This window comes from Nilaparvata lugens, chromosome 7 (assembly GCF_014356525.2).
Source record: "Nilaparvata lugens isolate BPH chromosome 7, ASM1435652v1, whole genome shotgun sequence".
In the NCBI taxonomy this organism is placed as follows: domain Eukaryota; kingdom Metazoa; phylum Arthropoda; class Insecta; order Hemiptera; family Delphacidae; genus Nilaparvata; species Nilaparvata lugens.
In genome coordinates, this window is record NC_052510.1 from 38,158,253 (window position 1) to 38,179,980 (window position 21,728).

Sequence of the window (21,728 nt, forward strand, 5' to 3'; positions counted from 1 at the left end):
CCAGGAAAATTGCCAGTGGTTTCTCCTCACAGTTGATTTTTTCTGTTATTTGTGAAATGACATTGTGGATTGCATCATTGGTACTACAGTTTGATTTAAAGCCATATTGATTTGGTGATAATATATGTTCCTTTTCAAGGAAGTTAATAAGTCTTGATTTGATACATTTCTCAAAAATTTTTGCTTATATATTTAAAAGTGATATTGGTCTATAACAGTTCAAATCTATCTTGTACCCTGCTTTAAAAATTGGGCTTATAATAGCTTCCTTCAAACACTGAGGAAAGGTACTTTCTCCTAGGATTTTATTGGCAATCAGTTTTAATGGTCTAGCAAGAGCTTTACTGTTCTGTTTGAAGAGCTCTGGTCTGAAGTTATCTGGGCCTGGTGCGCTGTCTGATTTGAGACTGCTTATTATTTTTATCATTTCTCCTTCATCTACAGGTGTAAAAAATATTGTCTCGTCTGCAGGTTGTTGATTGTTTAATATATTTTGTGCCAGTTCAGATCCAATCTGAAGAATTCGTTGAAAACTTTTGCAATGTCTTCATCATTCTCTCCCAGTTTCAATTCTCTCCCTTGTACATCCAGTTTTTTGATTTGTGTTCTTGGTCTCTGAACTTTAGCTATTTCACTTATCACCTTCCATGTCTGCTTTGCATCTCTTAAAAAGTTCCTAAAGATGTGGGAAAATATTGTTTTTTTGCTTCTTCTATAACTCTAGTTAATAGGTTTCTGAATTTCATGTAATAGTCTATTGGTGTAGTTGCAAATTTCATGTATTATTTCTACATTGTTTGTGAACTTTATCTCTTCCCCTTATCGATGTTATTATTCCCACTGATATCCATGGCTTGATTTTCTTCTTTCTATGTGGAACGAAGTAAGCTTTCTTACATTCTTTCACGTGCTTCTTCATTATAGTGACAAACTCTTTCAATGCGCCTTCAGTACATGTGATGGAGTGCAATGTGATGCAATGCGCCTGCCTGTGAATGGAGTCCCATGTTTTTTCCACAAGCAGTGATGAAAACTTGACTTTGTTGAAGACGTCTCTGTTTTGCTTCTTCTCTGCATTATCAATATCTTTGTTGCTTCTTATTCCTAGAATAGTGATGTAGTGGTCTGTTATTCAGTTTTGAAAAACTATTGGCATCAGGTATTTTTTGAAATTCACTAAAATATGATCCAAGCATGTAGAGGTGTTGTCGTGGACGCGAGTAGGCTGTTTAATACAGTGAGCAAAACCAAATTCACTGAGAAAGTTCTCATAATCATGCAGTTGACGATGCTTGTTTGGTTCTATGGTGTTAATATTGAAGTCTCCTTCAACTACATGGGAATGTTGACTTGATCCCTCGAACCGATGTCTCATACCGTTGATGAATTCTGTCAAATCTGGGTTGGAAGGTGACCTATATATTGCAGTAATGACAAATATACTTCCTCGAGTTTCGAGGCAGAGATTCAAACAGTTTGCGTGTCGAATTTCTGGCTACTCAACTTCAACATTAATATCAGTTTTAACATATAGGCTACAATTACTCCATCATTCTGTAGATGATTCTTCTCTGTTGCATATAGATTGTAGTCACTTATTATGCGTAGAGTTGTATTGCAAGAAATCCAGCATTCTGTTAATACAATTACATCAAAGTTACACTGTAAGTCCTCTAATTGGATCAGGAACTCGTCAACATTCTTGTTGTAACTTCTGATATTGAAACTAATTATTCTCAGGTTGAACTGTTCCAATCAATCAAACACAAATTTAGGATCCAGAGTTGGAATATCATTTATATCTTCTGAGTCAAGCTCTTCTATCAGATTATTCATCAATTTTACAATGTTTAGTATTGGCTTCTCCTTCTAAGTTTTTTTCGGTTCCTTACCAAAAGCACTTTTTCTGTCCTGTCCTTCACTCTATCAATAATATCCTGTACTGTACCATTGTAGCCTGTTGTAAGATATCTGAAGCTCTCTGTATGCCTGGATATTGTGACAATAGCATGTGATTCACTGTTATAAATTTAATTGTCTCTTGTGTCAATTCTCACTAACACTACATCCTTTGATGTGAGCCCCTGCGCTTCGTGAATTGTATTAATTCTTTGGGACTTATATTCCTTCATGCGATCAGTGAGAAATTTTCTTCTTCTTTTGAGTAAATGGTAGTGTAAATGGTGGAAACAAGGATTAAATGAGAGAGGGTGATCGTAGAGGGAATGCCAGATTCCTCCAACGTGGATCAGATTCCTTCAAATTCTGTCCAATGTGAATGTAATATACTCTTCAATCAATATATTGAATTGAATATCAAATAGAACATCAAGTAAATTGGAATATTTCAAACTTTTAAATGAATTTGATGAAAAGTTGGGATATTGGGATAAAAGGTATTTTTAACCTTTTGCCTAGTGAAATAAAGGATGCATTACGCTTGAATAGATTCAGACACTTGACCAAGAGTTGGCTATTGGAGAGGAATGAAGTGGAAACATTGTTTCAATAAATTTTATCTCAGTAGATTATTTTAGTAATTTTATTATGTATGTATGGCATTTCAACACTCTCAAATTACCAGATTGCATTATTTAAGCTCAAGAGTTCAATTCAGCTAAATGTATTTCTTATATTTCATAGCTTTATCTAATTACAGTTTTATTTTACATTCTCTCTCATTATTGTTCAGATTTTAACTTGATAGTTTCTAGTACTAGATCTGTTCATATTTACTATTCATATTGAAGGCATTATATTTATAGTTTATATCTACGTTTCTATTCATGCAGAGCTCTGCTGTTTTATTTTTGTTTAATTCTCATATTTGTTTAACACTGTAACCATACTATTCAAGAGAATAAAAAATGCATATGGAACATGAACGACCCCACACTGTAGTAACTCAGGGGTTGTTAAAAGCAATATTTTTCCACTATTTTCAGTTATACATTGTAATATATTGTAATTTAATGTATTTTTTGGAAGAATAAATTTCAATTTCAATTTCAATATACAAAGTGCGCCAGAGAAACTTACTCATTTGAAAAAAAATCCCGCGTGGTAAATTGGTCGTGAAGAGGGGCAGGAGGGGGCACATCTGGAGGGGGGAGATCCCAAATTAATCCTTTCTCAAGTAAGCAGCCATCATGCTCTGGTCTAGAGAGCAGCGGACCTTCGCAGTTGAGAGCTCCTTTTCTAATGGTCGGTCACTTGTTGTTGCTACGCAACATGCCTTCCGCACTCGATTGGAAATTCCTCCTTACAGACTCGTTCCTGGCCGTAATTCGATTCTGTCTCCGGTTAACTCATTTCGGGAGTGTGGAAGTGCCACTAAACCCAGAAGTGGACTACAATGAGCTATCATCAGAACTCCAGAAAATATCGAAAGAGTGAGGCAGTCAGTTGTGCGTTCTTTCCGGCGTTCGGCTTGCAAACAAGCAGCTGCTATGGCAATTTCTAACTCAACTGTTCGACGAATTTTCCTTGAAAACCTCCAATTTCATCCCTATAAATTGGCTGTTGTTCAAGAATCGACTGAACGCGATTTTGTTGCCCATCAAAATGCATGTATTATGCTGAAGTTTCTCTGGCGCACCTTGTACATACATTACATACGGAATCGGTGACTCTTACAATAATCAAGTGGAAACATTTCTTAATATGGAAATTTGAAAATTATTCTTACCTGGCCACTCAATGACTTGGTTTCATCACGACCAATTCTGTTGAGACCTTTTTCCGATTTGGAAAGTAATTTCGTTTCAACGAAAGCCCTTAAGTCAGCCATTTTCATTTTCTTCTTGACCTTTTCACTGGATCGCCTCTTCAACGCTTCCTCAGCTTTTTTTGTGACGCAATATGGTGCTTCTGGATGGATTAGAACGAATTGATGTTTGAATTTACATGTTTTGATGCAGAGAAATTTCAAAAATCATACTTTATCCCATTTAAAATATTGAAAATTCATAAGATAAATAAAATATTTATTATACAACATCAGCTATTCATTCATGTTTCAAATATAATAATTATTTAAGTCATGGTAAGGATTCTAGTTCAATTGATGTCAAATCAAAATTTTATAAGATTTTTGATGATAATTCTATCAAGAGTAGCCTACAGCTTGTTGTTTTCAAGTTGAATTGATAGTGGCATTATTCAAATTAATGATAATGTGAAGGTACTGTATAATACTTTAGAGCAAAAATCTTAGAAAATTCAGCAGGAGGTTGAACAACTTGATGATGATTATTAAGAACATAATAATTCAAGCTTTCTGATTAATTCATGTTAGTAGTAGTAAGGCGACATCATTTATGAACTACTGTAATTACTAGACATAGGTTTTTGAATAGAATTTCCAAGCAAATCGATTGATAGAGATCACAGCTACCTAATCACAAAAGAAAGTAGAATATAAATTGATGCATATATCACTCTCTCGCTCTATATCAATAATTCATTTGAATATCGTCAATTGAAATTTACAAAGGCAACATATACAAATTTATAAAGGCATAGTGAGTCATATATATGGAAACCATTCAATAAGTTGGATACTGTTGTGGATATAAAATTGTAACTTTGAGGTTTAGTTATTGGTCTAATACTCTAACTTTTGACGTACAAATGAATTTCAACCCCTTATACGGGGGTGACCTAGGGGTTGTAGCTCGAATATTCAATCTGAATTGAAGTTTCAAGTAAAAACTAAAACTTCAATCAGCCGCCATTTTGGATACAAGTATCATAAAAGCTTTTTATTGATGTAATTTTGAAAAGACACTCAAAATGATAGAATAAAGCAAAAACTAAAACTTCAATCAGACTCCATTTTGGATACAAGTATCATAGAACATTTTTATTGATGTCATCTTTCTTGTTTTGAAAAGGCATTTAGAATTATGTACCAAACAATGGGTATTTACATTTGAAATATTGGAGTTACAACCTCTAAGTCACCCCCTTAGGAGGGGTTGAAATTCAGTTGTACGTCAAAAGGTGGAGTATTCGACCAATAACTTATCCTGGAAGTTACAGTATTATATCTACAATAGTCTTCAACTTATTGAAGGGTTCCCATACATATGACTCACTCTGTATAATTTACAGTCAAGAACTATAAGAAAATACGGTAATAACACATTGTTTTTTTTCACATGCAAAGGAGGAAAATGATTTCGAGATTTGAGAGTTAGAGCTTGAAATATCAATGCAGGTAACTTATTCGACGGCTAAAGAAGCAACCTTTGATAAGAAATTATTCATTGATCATTAGCTACCGACTTCTAGTTTGTCTGATTTAATCGCCACGTGTATAATAATAAAATTCCTAGAAAAGTATGAATATCTCTAAATCATACTTTTCAGTGACTCTCATTGTTATGTGAATTAGAACTATGAGATGAACTAGAGATAGTTCAGACAATTGTTATCTTATTATTATTAAACTGTAAATTATTCAAGTAATAGCTGCTATATAACTCATAGCTCATGTAGATAACTGAAGCGCGAAAAGCAATGAAGAAAATAGAGGTTTCTAGTGTTATATTCATGATAAAGCAAATGATATATTCGTGAATAATCCTATTTGGAAACAATAGGAACACTCACATTTCAGGTGTTGCAATATTGCTTTACGCTTTACAAGTATCTATTTATCACATATCAATATTGTGGAAGAAAGTTTTCATGTTAAAACATTATATAGTAGATCATATGTATCCTATCATATTAAGCGAGCAATTCCTGTATGTATGTCCAACTGGTCTCAAAAACGGCTCTAACGATTATGATGAAATTTTCAATATAGGAGGAGAGAAGTTATAGGAGGTAGGAGGTCTTGATATGAAAATTCGATTGCACAGGGTCTCGTTCCTGAGCAAACTCGCTGAAGGATATTAAATGGATAATAATTATACATCCTTGGAGAAACAGCTGATAATTTCGTCGTCTGTCGTTAATGGAAAGTGCGATTGCCTGTGTGGGAGTGAGACAGAATTATGTTCAGCTGTTGAACTATTGCAATCAATCAGCTGATCTTACGAGAAATATTATCTGGCAAGAAATTAATCGACAGACGACGAAATATCAGCTGTTTTTCCAAAGATGGATAATTATTATACGTTTCATGTCCTTCAGCGAGTTTTCCCAGGAATGAGACCCTGTGTAATCGAATTTTCATATCAAGAGCCGTCTATATTGCAAATTTCATCAAAATCGTTAGAGCCGTTTTCTAGATCCGTTAGATATTCATGAATAAATACATACAGAAATTGCTACTACTATTGGAGAATCTGATATTTGGTTGATATGATCGTCTCAACTATGTCATCTAACTGATTGTTATATTTACATGAGAAGATGAGATATGCTTACCTAATTAAAATGTTTATATAATATTTACAGATGCGTCGAATACGATAATGATTAAAAACAGCCTTTCAAGTTATTTAGATAAAGTCGGTTTGGGAAGAACAGTCAAGAAGATATATAATGCTGACAACATCAATAGCACACAAAGGTAAGAGGTGGAATACAAATATTACATTAAGAGAGAGGGTGATAAATATGATTAAAGAGACTGGAGTTACACACTGAAAAGATAGTCATTTCAATAGAAGTCAAAAATGGAGAATATTCTCGTGAATGAAAGTACATTTTTCAAGAAATAATACATTTTTTATATTCACGTCCAAACACCGATTGAAGAGGATTTAGGTACACCAATAGTAGAGAATAGAGGGTTACACCAATAAAAGATAGTGAATGTTCATAGATGATTTAACACACATGAGAAGGTTGTAAATTCATGGATATACACATCAAGCACACGTATATTTTTCAACAGTAAGAGAAGAATATTGTACACAGGAAGAAGAGGATCAGGCCAATTTAATTTGAGGTGACAGTTGAGAAGAAGGAAGTGAGCCGTCACTGACAAGCCATTTAGAGCTGAGAAACGAAAGTGAGAAGAAGAATAATTGGTTCCATTCCATTCATCACCACAATATCATATTCATCACTATTGACAAAAACTCTGAAATTCATGTCATGTAATCTGTTGTTTAGTGGCTGAGTTGATAGAATGAAATTAGAAAAAGAAAAAAATGGTTCCCAGACATAAATATGATGTGAGCGTTGTATTCGAATGCTTTTCACCGTATTCAATAGATCCAAGGTGGAATGCGTTCTCAAAGAGTTTCAAGATACTCTGTGATGCTTGATAATATAGAAAATATATGTATCATAATAATATGTAATATATAATTCGAATGATTTCCATCTTATTCAATAGATGCAAGGTGGAATACATTCTTAAAGAGTTCTAAGATAGTCGTCTGTGATGCTTGATAATATGGGAAATATCATTCAATGAAAATATTGTGGTGATTGAATGGAAGACGGTATTATTGTAGATAGACAGCAAAACTCCAACTAGAAGCTATTGAGAGAAGCAGAGAGCCGAATCGACAGAATTCGTGCAGACAAATCCACTCCACAAACAAACTTTGATCAGAATATACTTGTCTACCTGCCAATATATTAATATGTCTAGGTTCTGGCACTTCAATGTACGCTTTGGATTGTTTCTTCTTACTTTCAGGACTCTGATGGAACGACACCTCTATTTTTGGAGTCGGGAGAGAGTTACATCTCCTGCGAGGTTGCTGCTGCAATATCGAATCTTCGTTTATATTGTGCAACCTTCAACATAAATGGAAAAAATCTTAATTAGCTATGCTCAACTGCATAACAAAATCTTCACTAAATACTGCAAATGAGATAACTGAACGAATTGTCTATTTTTTCCATGAAGAGTTTATATTTTCCTAGAGTTCTATGAACTGGAGAAATAGAAAGTCATAAACATGAACTTATTGTATTGTGATATCTCTCACAGAGAAGAGTATTCACCTGTCAAACAGAGTACTCATAAAAATAGATCAAATTTCAATTTTTAATCAATCAGAACTCTAAGCTTCCATTCTATTTGTTCACGCTAACTTGTGTACATAAATACAAACAATATTATATCATAGTACAGTATAATTGTTACAAATTGCATTCTATCCTCCATTATCCAATATTTTCCGATTCATACTTTGTTATTGAATGAACGGTAATTAAATGTGGACTGTATTTTTTACGATAAAATAATACTACAAAATCAGGGAACTCTAACATGTGACAACCGATTTTAATTGAACATGAAACATGCTTAAAAATTTAAAAACCACTCACCATCTCCTTCCGTTTTAACATACGAATGAATACCTTATTTGTGAGGTTAGTAGTGAGTAGAAGATCATTGGATACATAGGAAAGCTCCAGGATGTGAATCGCTAAATAAGTAAGTATTTGAGTGGTTTTTCAATCTGGACTTGTCATTGTGATGATTTGTAGTATTTTACAATGTTATAATCTTTCACCAGGGAACCAATTACTGGGCAACCAATTTCCAGAACTAATAATTATAAATGAAATCATATTACGCTTCCACGATCACGCATAACAATTCTAACTTGAGTAACGAAGCATGTACAACGAGCTGCTTGCAACTACTGACGGGCTGGCTCGGGCAATAAGAGCACAGAACAGGTACAGAATGGAAACTGTCAATCAAACGCCTATCTAGCCAATGTTTTCTACATATGGCACAAATACTAGACACGTCACATGACCTTAGAAAGTTCCAATCCTGGTCTTCTGATTAGCTCGCGGCAGTAAACGAGATCAATTGATCCGGATCAGTAAAGTGCTCCGAACCTCCCATCAATACTATTACAATGCGGAACTTCCTAACAAGATGGCGGATTTTTGCGCCAGAATACTAGCCAAGTTTCCATACTGAATGTATGCCAACCAGATTATTCAAATTAACCCACTGTGATAAGACCATGTAGTTTACTAGCGAAACTGTAGCGAAAAAGTGTACTAACCAACTATAAGCGCTCAAAATTCAAACGCCTATCCAGTTATTGTATTAAACTCTATTAGAAAACATTTCTATGTTGTATTTATATACATCTGCAAATAAGCCTGTATATATTGTAATCTGCATAAATAAATAAATCTCATCTTATCTTATCTGTGATCATTTCAATGCAAGCTATTTTGGATACTTAGTTCTTTTCTTCAAAGGATTACTTCTCCTTTTTTTCCTCTAAAACAAGGATAAACCCACAGGGTTTGTCAGTGTTCGGACTGATATCGAGCTGATTATTCAAATTAACTTACCTACAATATTGCAAAGATTAATATTATTGCCCCCACTTGCGTGGTCTCTTTTGTCTACTAGGATTGCTTTTCTATCACAACAGATTTCCGAATTTTGAAAATAGTGACGGCTTATCGTTACCTGTGATAGAGGAATTGAAGCGCCCAGTAGATGCCCTCTTCTTGCCAGCTGGGGATGAAGAGACACCTGAGGACTGCGACGTCCATGAAGGTGGCCGCCGCTATATCCACCACGTTGCTCGAGATCATGGCGGCTCGGGTGCTACCCAGCGACTCCTTGTCCATTGACCAACTGCCAAAAAACACATTCAACTATAATTAGAGAATTAGTTGTTGACTTGGTTCAACTGTTTTAGTTCGAATGGAAATGCTGTGCTAGATTACAGAACTTCATGGGAAATATGATTGAAAACTAGTTGGAATTAGGAAAAAGATAAAGATCTCAACAAGGAAGATGAGAAAATGACAATATAATCCTGATTCGACAAAAAAATTTTTTTCTCAGTGCTACTAGAATGTTTGTTGCAGACTGCCTTGAAAAGTTGTGAATGCATTTTCAGAAACTATAATTTCCTTACAAGTTGAATTCATGATAGAAAATAGAAGTGGATATTTCCTATGAAGTGCTGTAATACAGCACATATTTTCCATTCGGACTGTATGGATAGTATGAATAGTGCCAGGATCTCAAATTATTGTTGCTTTACTGTAAATATTAGTTCAACTGTGGAAGCCCGAATGAAAATGATGTGCTGGATCACTGCACTTCATAACAGATATATCTGAGAAATAATTGAAATAAAAAAAATGAAGATCTCCACAAGAAAGATGAGGAAATGACAATAAAACATATTTTCAAGTACTTTGCAGTTTTTCATTCATTTTAATAAATTATTGTTTTCAACCAGAATATATTGACTAATCTACACAGCTCTATTAGTTTATAATTTTGTCATATTCAACTAATGGAAGTGTGATTTAATGATAGTCATGTCACTATCAGCAGCATCAGCGGTCTAGCCGTCATTCAGCGGCTAGAATGACATCATAACTCAATAACTAATCAACATAAGAGTTTGAAATAATCGTGATTGGATCATAGAGTTACATTTCTAAGAATACTTCTACCGGAAAACGTCACTAAAATAAAATAAATGAAAAAAAGCACTCTGGAGAAAATATTCTCGAAAAAGTGCATTTTTTTTTTTTGTTAAAATGATGTTCTAGGTGAAAATGTGTAATGACAAAAGTTTTAGAACAGTTCATTTTTACTAAAAGTTCCGTTAACTAGAAGTCTCTGTCATTGATGGCCGTTCTAAGGCCATTTGAATAAAACGCTACATCCTCAATTCTGGATCGATCATTACGCGGCCCAGTCCGCAACCCCCAAATCGCGCATCAAGTGGTTCGGGTATCCTGAGGAACGAACCCTAGAATCAGAATATTTGGATCTGTTTTCATCTTTGGACTTGTCCATAAAATACGTTGAGTAAATCTACTAAAACAAATCTTTGTGTTTTTGGTCCATAATGCAAAAATCCTGCAACAGCTCTGAATACAGTGTTTAATCTATATATAAATGAATGTCTGTATGTGAGTTTGTTTGTTTGTTCGCAATGGATTAAAAAACTATTTGACAGAGCAGCATGAAACTTTGGTAATATTTTGTGTGAATAGTGGGGATGGTTTCTGACCAGAAATTTTAATGGGGGGCTAATAATAATTATTTATTAATCCATTTTACAGACCTATGTATTCGTACTTGCCGGCCAAGCGGCTACCGAAGAAAGGAAAGATGATCATGATTCAAGATCATTTTGTGATAATAATGATTTAGCATCTAAAGTTACCAGCTGCAAAAACAGGTCACCCGTGCTCAATACGATAGTTTGGAGTTGAAGTGTAGTTGATTGCTACCAGCTGTAGATAATAGTTCCTTAGAAGACCTATACAGAATTATCAGTCCCCTATCATTGAGAAACTGGAGAATGTTGGAAAAAAATGATCCACCTCATGAAAGAGAGTTATTCATATTGCATTCTTTAATTACTGAAGAACGATAGAATAATTTACAATTTTTGAATTTACCTGATATTCATCCTAAAATGGAAGATGGAAAGTATATGGAATTCTGTGTGATTCATCGTATATCGCATATTCCCTGGACTCATATATTTCCTGAATTTAATGCGTTCATAGTTGTTGATTATCTATTAATGAACGCATTAAATTCATCCTTGAAACACTGATTTAAACTATTTTTTTTAATTCAACACTTCACTAATAGATATTAATACAAATTGATTGAAATAATATGTTTTTGGAATAATAAATGCTGCATGACTAAGCACATATGAAGTCCGCATTGATATGTAAATAAAAATATTGATTGTCAGATAAATTTCATGATTTACCAAATAAAGTAAAGTATGACATGAGATACATTGACTTTTCAGCGGTACGAAGTTCGACGATCCAGCTAGTTCATTATAAATACAACTAGAGGGTATAGTTATTTACCCTATAAGGCCGTGGCCGTTGTTGATTATCTATTAATGAACGCATTAAATTCATCCTTGAAACACTGATATAAACTATTTTTTTTAATTCAACACTTCACTAATAGATATTAATACAAATTGATTGAAATAATATGTTTTTGGAATAATAAATGCTGCATGACTAAGCACATATGAAGTCCGCATTGATATGTAAATAAAAATATTGATTGTCAGATAAATTTCATGATTTACCAAATAAAGTAAAGTATGACAAGAGATACATTGACTTTTTAGCGGTACGAAGTTCGACGGTCCAGCTAGTTCATTATAAATACAACTAGAGGGTATAGCTATTTACCCTATAAGGCCGTGCATGGGAGGCAGGTGTGAGCGAGTGCTTGCCGAGTCGAGTGCCGAGTGCTGAGTATGCTGGGTGTCGATGCTGAGTGTGGCCCTCGTTGGTCCCCTCACTGGTGGCTTGCCAACCGTCACTTGGAACATGCTCGTGTCAGCCTGCACACAAAACTGAACAAATGTATATAACTTTGGAACACACTCCAACGAATGAGAATAGCTTAGGATGGCCACTAACGGCAGAACATATCATGCATGTTCATTATCAGCGAGACGCTCGTAACATTATATAAACAACCAATAACAATAAATTAACCACTCGAAAATTACACATTATAATGGTAGAAATATAATTAAACCAGAAATAGAGCAGCGAAGAAAAATAAACAAAAAATCGGAGAAACAAAAACCTTATCTCAAAAATTCTGCTCGAAGCATTTTGCTGTAATCACACATCAATGTATAACGACTGTTTATCATGCGTGTGTACGTTCCATTGTTAGTGGCCAGCCTAAGAGTTCATTATTTCTATCAGAAATGAATATAGCCTTTCGGCCTTCCTAACGGTAGAACCAATATTATTTATTTAATTTATTTTTTAATAAATTAATAAAAATCCAGTTTGAAGTTGGAAAAATCTATTCATTACTTGACACCACGGAGTAAAGAACAAGTAAATGTCTTTCCTTATTTTGATTCCATACTACCTGTCTGCTTGTACTGCCTGAATGCAAAACAGGCGCTAAGGTAATGCAACCCGCGCAAAAAATAGTGAGGCTGCGTTTAATAGTAGACATGTTAATGGGCCCATTCTGGGTAGATGAAAGGTGGTAAATTGCCCGATTCGCAATTTACCCGGTCACAAGGGAACAATTTTGACAGATTCTGTACTAGAAATTTTAGTTACCAGTAACAAATTACTGCCCCACAGTCGAAGTCTGGTAAATTGTGACAGTACCACATTTTTGAAGAGCTCTCATTGGTCGATTGAATTATAGTTTGCTTGCTTCTCTGCGCATGTGCATACAAAACATCTTTTGCTTTCTACCATACCAGTTCAACTATAATTGTCTATTGAAATATTATGAAAAATCAATCTGTTCTGACAACATAATGATGATAATAATAATAATAATAATAATAATAATAATAATAATAATTAAATGTTTCCATTTACAACATAGCCAACCTTGAACCTATAAAGTATTTTTTGATCTGTTATAGCAAACATAGAATATTTGCGTGCACCATCACCATCTACTTGATTTGAATCTGTACTATTGCTTTGAATCATTAACTTAATTAAATAATTGAAATAATTATAATGATAATACACTACAGCGGCCATTGTTAATTTACGCGTTACTCTACGACACTCTTTGGTGGGAATAATTTCGGAAGTGCTCGCCAAAAACTTGAACCGAAGATCTGAAGTGGTGATTCCATGAGAAAAAGTAGTTTTGCACCAGTCACGTGATGGAACAATTTACGATTGGAACTGGGACAATTTACTGTACACAGAACGTACACAATCAGTTTTCATCTTATTACAAAATTTATTAATATTATTACATTGCATTATCAGATATAATCATCCTCAAGTGAGATTATCTAACATCTACCCCATTTAACATTCTTTGAGAATACTATTTCATACTAAACAGGCTACAGAATTCATTGAATACAAAACAGGCGCTAAGGTATGCAACCCGCGCAACAATAATGAGGATTCGTTCACCTTCACAGACATCTCAAATCAATTTTCATCTTATTACAAATTTATTAAATAATGTAACATTGCATTATCATATGATATTACCATCCTCAAGTGACAATAATCATCATCCACAAATTTAACATTTGAGAATACTTTTTCATACAATATTGTCTGGTTAGTATCCTGAGTAATGAGTAGCCTATACTAGGAAAGTATTCAACCACAAACCATTTATTAAAAAAATACTTATACGTGGGAATCATTTTTCCAGGCATAATAGAAGAATCAGAAGGACATGAATCTTGATGTCGGTTTATATGTATTTATTTTTCAGGTATTATGAGTTACAATATGAATAATAAATTCCAGTAAATTATATAATAATGTACTTACTGTATAAATCTGCTCTTTCAATCCATCAGAGTCGGCAAGAGAAGGGAGACGAAATATTACCTGAAAGAGCAGCATTGATTAATGTCATTCAGGAGGTCAACACAGTACATAATATTATGGATTATATACATTCGACGTGTGATATCCTTGATCTATCAATTTGTCATTCCAATCAAATACAAAATGAATTTATATATGTTATTGTTATTCAAATGCATAATCATTTATGATTCAATAAGAAAGCTATGATTTATCATTGCTATTGTTATTGTAATGTATTCATCATAGATTCACCACCATAGTTCCAATAAAAAACAATAGTAATTTATTATTCTGGTATAGATTCACTGTGTAATATTGAGAAATCAATAAATTATTATAATTATTAGACAATTATTAACTGTCGTCGTGAGATGTTTCAATATCAAAATCCAACTATGGGGTTAAAAATATGTGCTACCGACACAAATAAATCACCACTAGAGTAAAGCAGCCTTCACTTTCTCATGCCAATCGAAATTTGAAGCTTAATTTGTTCTCAACTATATATATTAAAACAGGAGACATAAGACATAAATAAATTGAAAACACTTAAAAACTTACATTAGAAATGAGGGGAATTTTCGGAGACTGAGTCTCCTTCCTCAACCGAGCAGACTTAGCAGTTTAAAGCATAACTATTACAAAGCTAGATCCAACCCTTTGAGCCATTCCACAAACACATAAACTGAACACAAGGAAGAAGGATGACCAATATATTAATAGTTTATGATAATAAACTTCCTTTCAATGGAGTGCTGATATAATTTATTGATCTTATTTGAAAAAAAAATATACTTCTCAAGAATTTTTGATGTCGAGAAACTTACAGATGGAGAGAGATAATGGAACTTACCACATGTTCTTCTTCAGTACTAGAGCTTTCTTCAGGAATGGTTTCAGGGAAAACAGTGTCTTTGGGAGAGGAGACCCATGCACCCTGTAAAAAATGAAACTTTGAAGTCTCTCATTCAAAGTACGATTCTTATAGTATTACGAATTGTTATATTATTCTAAATCTCACTTCTTTGCGATTGATTCCAATAGTTCATAGACAACCCTTAAATGTAGAACATCATAACCCCTCTCATGGAAGAATAGTCTGAACTGAATGCGTCAGAATCAAGGTAATATTATCATAGCAGACTATAGGACTAGTACGGATAAGTTTGCCTCATGAAGTCTGAAACGTACTTTACAATTAATAATCAATCAATTTATTGCTGGGGAATATCAACACGGTGGATGCCGGAGGGAATCCAGCAAACATTCCTCAGAAGCTGCCAGGTCAGTTTCACCATAGAGAGAAGATCAGACAACTTGTATCAGTTGTATCTGGTTTCACGTGACTGCATTATGGCCACCATATTGTAAATGAACATAAAAAATCAAAGAATAAAGATCCTACTTAGAAAAACAACAATAGAACTATAAAATGTATTTTATTTTTCATTTTTGCGCCCGTCTATACATTTATCTTAATCAAAATGACATTCTATGAGAAGAACAACCGGCTTCTGCCCAAATATACTACTTCTCAATAATTTAGTAGCTTCCAGAATCTGGGCTGGGTGCTATTACAAGTATAAGTGAGTAGGCCTACAGTGTATGCTCGTACATATTATCCACATGAGTATAAGTAATTGAAACATATACTGGTAGTTCTGTGAACAGTAGACCTCACGAAGAATTCCCATCCACAAGTACCTGATTGGAACTATAGACCTTATGGAAATACAGCAATAGACTGGCTTCTCCGCACATCTGTGTAATCACTTGTCAGCTGAATTATGATGGATAATTCTATAGTCTGATTTTAAATCTAATATTGGCATATGAAGAAGGACCCTTTTTCCTTTTATATTATCCTTGAAATGAAAAATTCCCATTTGAACATTTAATCATCTAAACATTTATCATTTAAACATTTAAACAATTGAACATTGAACATTTAAACATTTGAAAATTTGAAAATTTGAACATGTTAACATTTAAACATTTGAACATTTAAACATTTAAACATTTAAACATTCAAACATTCAAACATTTAAACATTTAAAACATTTAAACATTAAACATTTAACATTTAAACATTTAACATTTAAACATTTAAACATTTAAACATTTAAACATTTAAACATTTAAACATTTAAACATTTAAACATTTAAACATTTAAACATTAAACATTTAAACATTTAAACATTTAAACATTTAAACATTTAAACATTTAAACATTAACATTTAAACATTTAAACATTTAAACATTTAAACATTTAAACATTTAAACATTTAACATTTAAACATTTAAACATTTAAACATTTAAACATTTAAACATTTAACATTTAAACATTTAAACATTTAAACATTTAAACATTTAACATTTAAACATTTAAACATTTAAACATTTAAACATTCAAACATTCAAACTTTCAAACATTGAAACATTTAAACATTTAAACATTTAAACATTTAAACATTTAAACATTTAAACATTAAACATTTAAACATTTAAACATTAAACATTTTAACATTTAACATTTAAACATTTAAAACATTTAAACATTTAAACATTTAAACATTTAACATTTAAACATTAAACATTTAAACATTTAAACATTTAAACATTTAAACATTTAAACATTTAAACATTTAACATTTAAACATTAAACATTTAAACATTTAAACATTTAAACATTTAAACATTTAAACATTTAAACATTTAAACATTAAACATTTAAACATTAACATTTAAACATTTAAACATTTAAACATTTAAACATTTAAACTTTAAACATTTAAACATTAAACATTTAAAATTTAAACATTAAACATTAAACATTAAACATTTAAACATTTAAACATTAAACATTTAAACATTTAAACATTAAACATTTAAACATTTAACATTGAAACATTTAAACATTTAAACATTTAAACATTTAAACATTAACATTTAAACATTTAAACATTCAAACATTTAAACATTCAAACATACAAACATTCAAACATATCAACATTTAAACATTGGAAGATTTTAACATTCAGACATTTAGACATTCAAACATTTCAACATTTAAACATTAAAACATTCCAATATTTGAACATTTGAACATTTAAACATTTGTACATTAAAACATTCAAACATCTATACATTGAATCACGTGAACATTCAAACATTTTAACATTATGCATTTAAGCATTTAAACATTGAAACTTTTAAACATTTAACTATTCAACCATTTATACATTTAAACATTTTAACATTTTAACATTTAAACATTTAAACATTTAACATTTAAACATTTAAACATTTAAACATTTAAACATTTAAACATTTAAACATTTAACATTTTAACATTTAAACATTTAAACATTTAAACATTTAAACATTTAAACATTTAAACATTTAAACATTTAGACATTTAAACATTCCAATATTTGAACATTTGAACATTTAAACATTTGTACATTAAAACATTCAAACATCTATACATTGAATCACGTGAACATTCAAACATTCAAACATTAAACATTTAAACATTTAAACATTTAAACATTTAAACATTTAAACATTTAAACATTTAAACATTTAAACATTTAAACATTTAAACATTTAAACATTCAAACATTCAAACTTTCAAACATTGAAACATTGAAGAATTGATACATTTACCATTGAAACATTCAATCATTTAAACATTGGAACATTTAAACATTGAAACATTTGAACAATGAAACATTTAAACATAAAAACATTCAAGCATTTGAACATAGCGATGTTTGAATATTTGAACATTCACACACTTGACATTTAAACATTTGAACATTGAAACATTTAAAAATTCAAACACTCAAACATTCAAACACTCAAACATCTAACATTTAAACATTTCAACATTCGAACATTCAGACATTTAAACATTTAAAAAATTGAACATTGACATTTAAACATTCAAACATTTAAACATAGCGATGTTTGTATATTTGAACATTCACACACTTGACTTTTTAACATTTGAACATTCAAACATTTGAACATTGAAACATTCAAAAATTCAAACATTCGAACACTCAAACATTCAAACATTTCAACATTCGAAAATTTGAACATTTAAACATTCAAAACATTAAACAGTTAAACATTCGAACATTCAGACATTTATACATTTAAAAAATTGAACATTGAACATTTAAACATTCAAACATTTAAACATTCAAACATACAAACATTCAAACATATCAACATTTAAACATTGGAAGATTTTAACATTCAGACATTTAGACATTCAAACATTTCAACATTTAAACATTAAAACATTCCAATATTTGAACATTTGAACATTTAAACATTTGTACATTAAAACATTCAAACATCTATACATTGAATCACGTGAACATTCAAACATTTTAACATTATGCATTTAAAACATTTAAACATTTAAACATTTGAACATTTAAACATTTAAACATTTAAACATTTAAACATTTAAACATTTAAACATTTAAACATTTAAACATTTAACATTTAAACATTTAACATTTTAACATTTAAACATTAAACATTTAAACATTTAACATTTAAACATTTAAACATTTAAACATTTAAACATTTAAACATTTAAACATTTAAACATTTAAACATTTAAACATTTAAACATTTAAACATTTAAACATTTAAACATTTAAACATTTAAACATTTAAACATTTAAACATTTAAACATAAACATTTAAACATTTAGACATTTAAACATTCAAACATTAGAAAATTAAAACATTAAACATTTTAACATTTAAACATTCAAACAGTTAAACATTGAAACATTGAATCATGTAAACATTCAAATATTTTAACATTTAAGCATTTAAACATTTGAACATTTAAACATTGAAACATTGATACATTGAAACATTCAAACATTTAAACATTGAAATATTTTAACATTTAAACATTTGAACATTCATACATTTAAACATCTAAACATTCAAAGATTTGAACATTTGAACTTTTAAACATTGACACATTTGAACCTCTAAACATTCAAACATTTAAACATTAAGAGAAATTCCAAACTGTCGACTTGAATCTTAGACCTCACTCCGTTCGTTCAATTATACATAAATAAGATCATTATGATACACATAACCTGAAATTACACTAGTGAACAATAGATAAACAGCTGTTAGTATTATTGTAATCACTAATAGAACATTGGATCGACCCACAGTTTCTGAAACTTCGTGAAACTGATCACCAGAGAGCAGAAGTGCATTATTAGTATCTACTGAGGCCTAGAGTTGATTGAGTGCAATTCCAGGAGACCGTTGTTTTGTAATCAAAATTTGAAAATGTGATGCTCGAGAATCATTCGTGGATCCTCATTGTTTTGTAATCAAAATTTGAAAATGTGATGCTCGAGAATCATTCGTGGATCCTCAAGGCATACTAGAGAAAACTGGCTGAGGATCCTCACGGCAACCAACGTGTTTGAAAACACATGTAAAACATGGTTTGGTTACACATATGTAACAAACTAAATAGCATGCTCTTTTACAATGTTAAGTACAAAATATATCTAGAGTTATTGTGCGGACTATTTGCTAGTTGTTACTGACGTCTTCATCTTGCTTAGTTGCCGGAGGTTGAGCAGTGGTCATGGTGCTGGCCGCTGAAGCGGACTGCTGATCGCCAAACGAGAAGGTGGTCGTCTGACTTGGGGGACTCTCCGCGTACACGCCACCCGTCTCTTCCGTAGCACATGGTTTTCCTTCAAGTGAATGAAAAATGTACACATTGACACATCTCTGCATACACGCATTCCATTTTACATTTTTCATTCACAGTTTCTCTCTTGCCCATTTTGCAAGACTCAATAGAAAACTATTGAGAAAACTGTATGAGAAATGAGGAATTGAAAACGTGTATGCGAGATTTGAACAATGGTAAGCATGAAATACATCCACATGGAAAAAATTCGTGAAATTAATAAGTCACAGTATCAATATTATTGGAATAGGCTACTATTATAATGATTGCAATATATTATGGGAAATGAATATGCAAAATGTATGCAATATACACACTTCTAGTCACCGGAGCTTCCAGGAGCAGCCCGTCAGCAACTCTTGAGCTGCTCTTGGCTTACTGCCATTGAACATTTTCATTATGGCAGAGGCACGGAAATCAGCCTATCGACTGAAAGTTGCAGGCCAATGGAGAGAAGGCCTGTCTGGAACAGGTTCAAGGCTCTTGACTCTAATCAAATCAAGTCCAAATTGGTGTGGGAGTGCCACAAAACGCTCAGCAGGCTTGCAACGCTCAACTCTGTGCATCTTGGTTGGGTACCTGGCCATGTAGGCATAGGAGGTAATGAACGAGCAGATGAGCTTGCTAAGCGGGGTTCTAGTATGCCATTCCTTGGCCCAGAGCCGGGCTGTGGCATAAGTAAAACAACTGCCTTCCACACAATAAGTAAATGGTCCAGGGACTTACACCACCAGCAATGGCAGGGTCACCCTGGTCAAGCACTTGGCAAAAGGCTGCTGGCAGATGCAAGCCCTCACTCCACCAGCTGGCTGGTGAGTCTGGGTAGAGGTCAGGTCAAGCAGGTGATTGCCCTGATAACTGGATATGGCCACTTCAGGAAACATCTCCACACAATTGGACTCAGAATGAAAGCCAGATGCGCTTGATGAACGAGCAGATGAGCTTGCTAAGCGGGGTTCTAGTATGCCATTCCTTGGCCCAGAGCCGGGCTGTGGCATAAGTAAAACAACTGCCTTCCACACAATAAGTAAATGGTCCAGGGACTTACACCACCAGCAATGGCAGGGTCACCCTGGTCAAGCACTTGGCAAAAGGCTGCTGGCAGATGCAAGCCCTCGCTCCACCAGCTGGCTGGTGAGTCTGGGTAGAGGTCAGGTCAAGCAGGTGATTGCCCTGATAACTGGATATGGCCACTTCAGGAAACATCTCCACACAATTGGACTCAGAATGAAAGCCAGATGCGTAGACTTTGTAATCAGTCTGAAGAGACTCCTAAGCATATCATACTGGATTGCGAAAGTCTTGGAGCTAGAAGAAGGGCTCTGTTTGGCTGTAAGCAACCAGGTGAGGAATGGGATGTTGGTATGGGGAAGAAACTCCTGGACCTTGTAAAGGACATGGGAGTTGGTTTGCTAACTAACATACTTTTGGGACACACAATATGCGTCGGTTGACATGTGAGGTTCTTTGAACCTTTGGATCTTTGAATCCGTCCCTTCAAAACATAAACATAAAACATGCAATATATGTTTATAATTATGTTTATGTACAGTATATGTATATAATTGTTTTTTCGCCACACTTGGATGTAATGAGCTGGTTTACGTGCGTCATATGGAGGCTGAAAGTGATTGTTTTCCGACCAGGCCGGTAAAACTTTACGGCCCTGGGGCTGTAAAATGACCTTGAATAACAGCTGATCGTATCCGATCTC

The 21,728-nt window shown here is 32.8% G+C and overlaps 1 protein-coding gene across 29 annotated transcripts in view; it reads right to left on the minus strand.

The window, feature by feature from the left end:
* The window catches only part of LOC111059297 (protein unc-80 homolog), a 177,154-nt gene that overhangs the window by 143,921 nt on the left and 11,505 nt on the right, over positions 1 to 21,728 (minus strand). For 19 of the 29 annotated variants that reach the window (XM_039432683.1, XM_039432677.1, XM_039432680.1 and 16 more), the window contains 7 exons: positions 19,864 to 20,015; positions 15,104 to 15,187; positions 14,209 to 14,268; positions 12,103 to 12,269; positions 9,365 to 9,535; positions 7,538 to 7,710; positions 3,689 to 3,870 (listed from right to left, as the gene is read on the minus strand). In XM_039432683.1, the coding sequence (XP_039288617.1) occupies positions 3,689 to 3,870; positions 7,538 to 7,710; positions 9,365 to 9,535; positions 12,103 to 12,269; positions 14,209 to 14,268; positions 15,104 to 15,187; positions 19,864 to 20,015 (989 nt within the window). The remainder of the gene's footprint in view (positions 1 to 3,688; positions 3,871 to 7,537; positions 7,711 to 9,364; positions 9,536 to 12,102; positions 12,270 to 14,208; positions 14,269 to 15,103; positions 15,188 to 19,863; positions 20,016 to 21,728) is intronic. The other 10 variants (XM_039432690.1, XM_039432695.1, XM_039432693.1 and 7 more) reach the window with 3 other exon arrangements.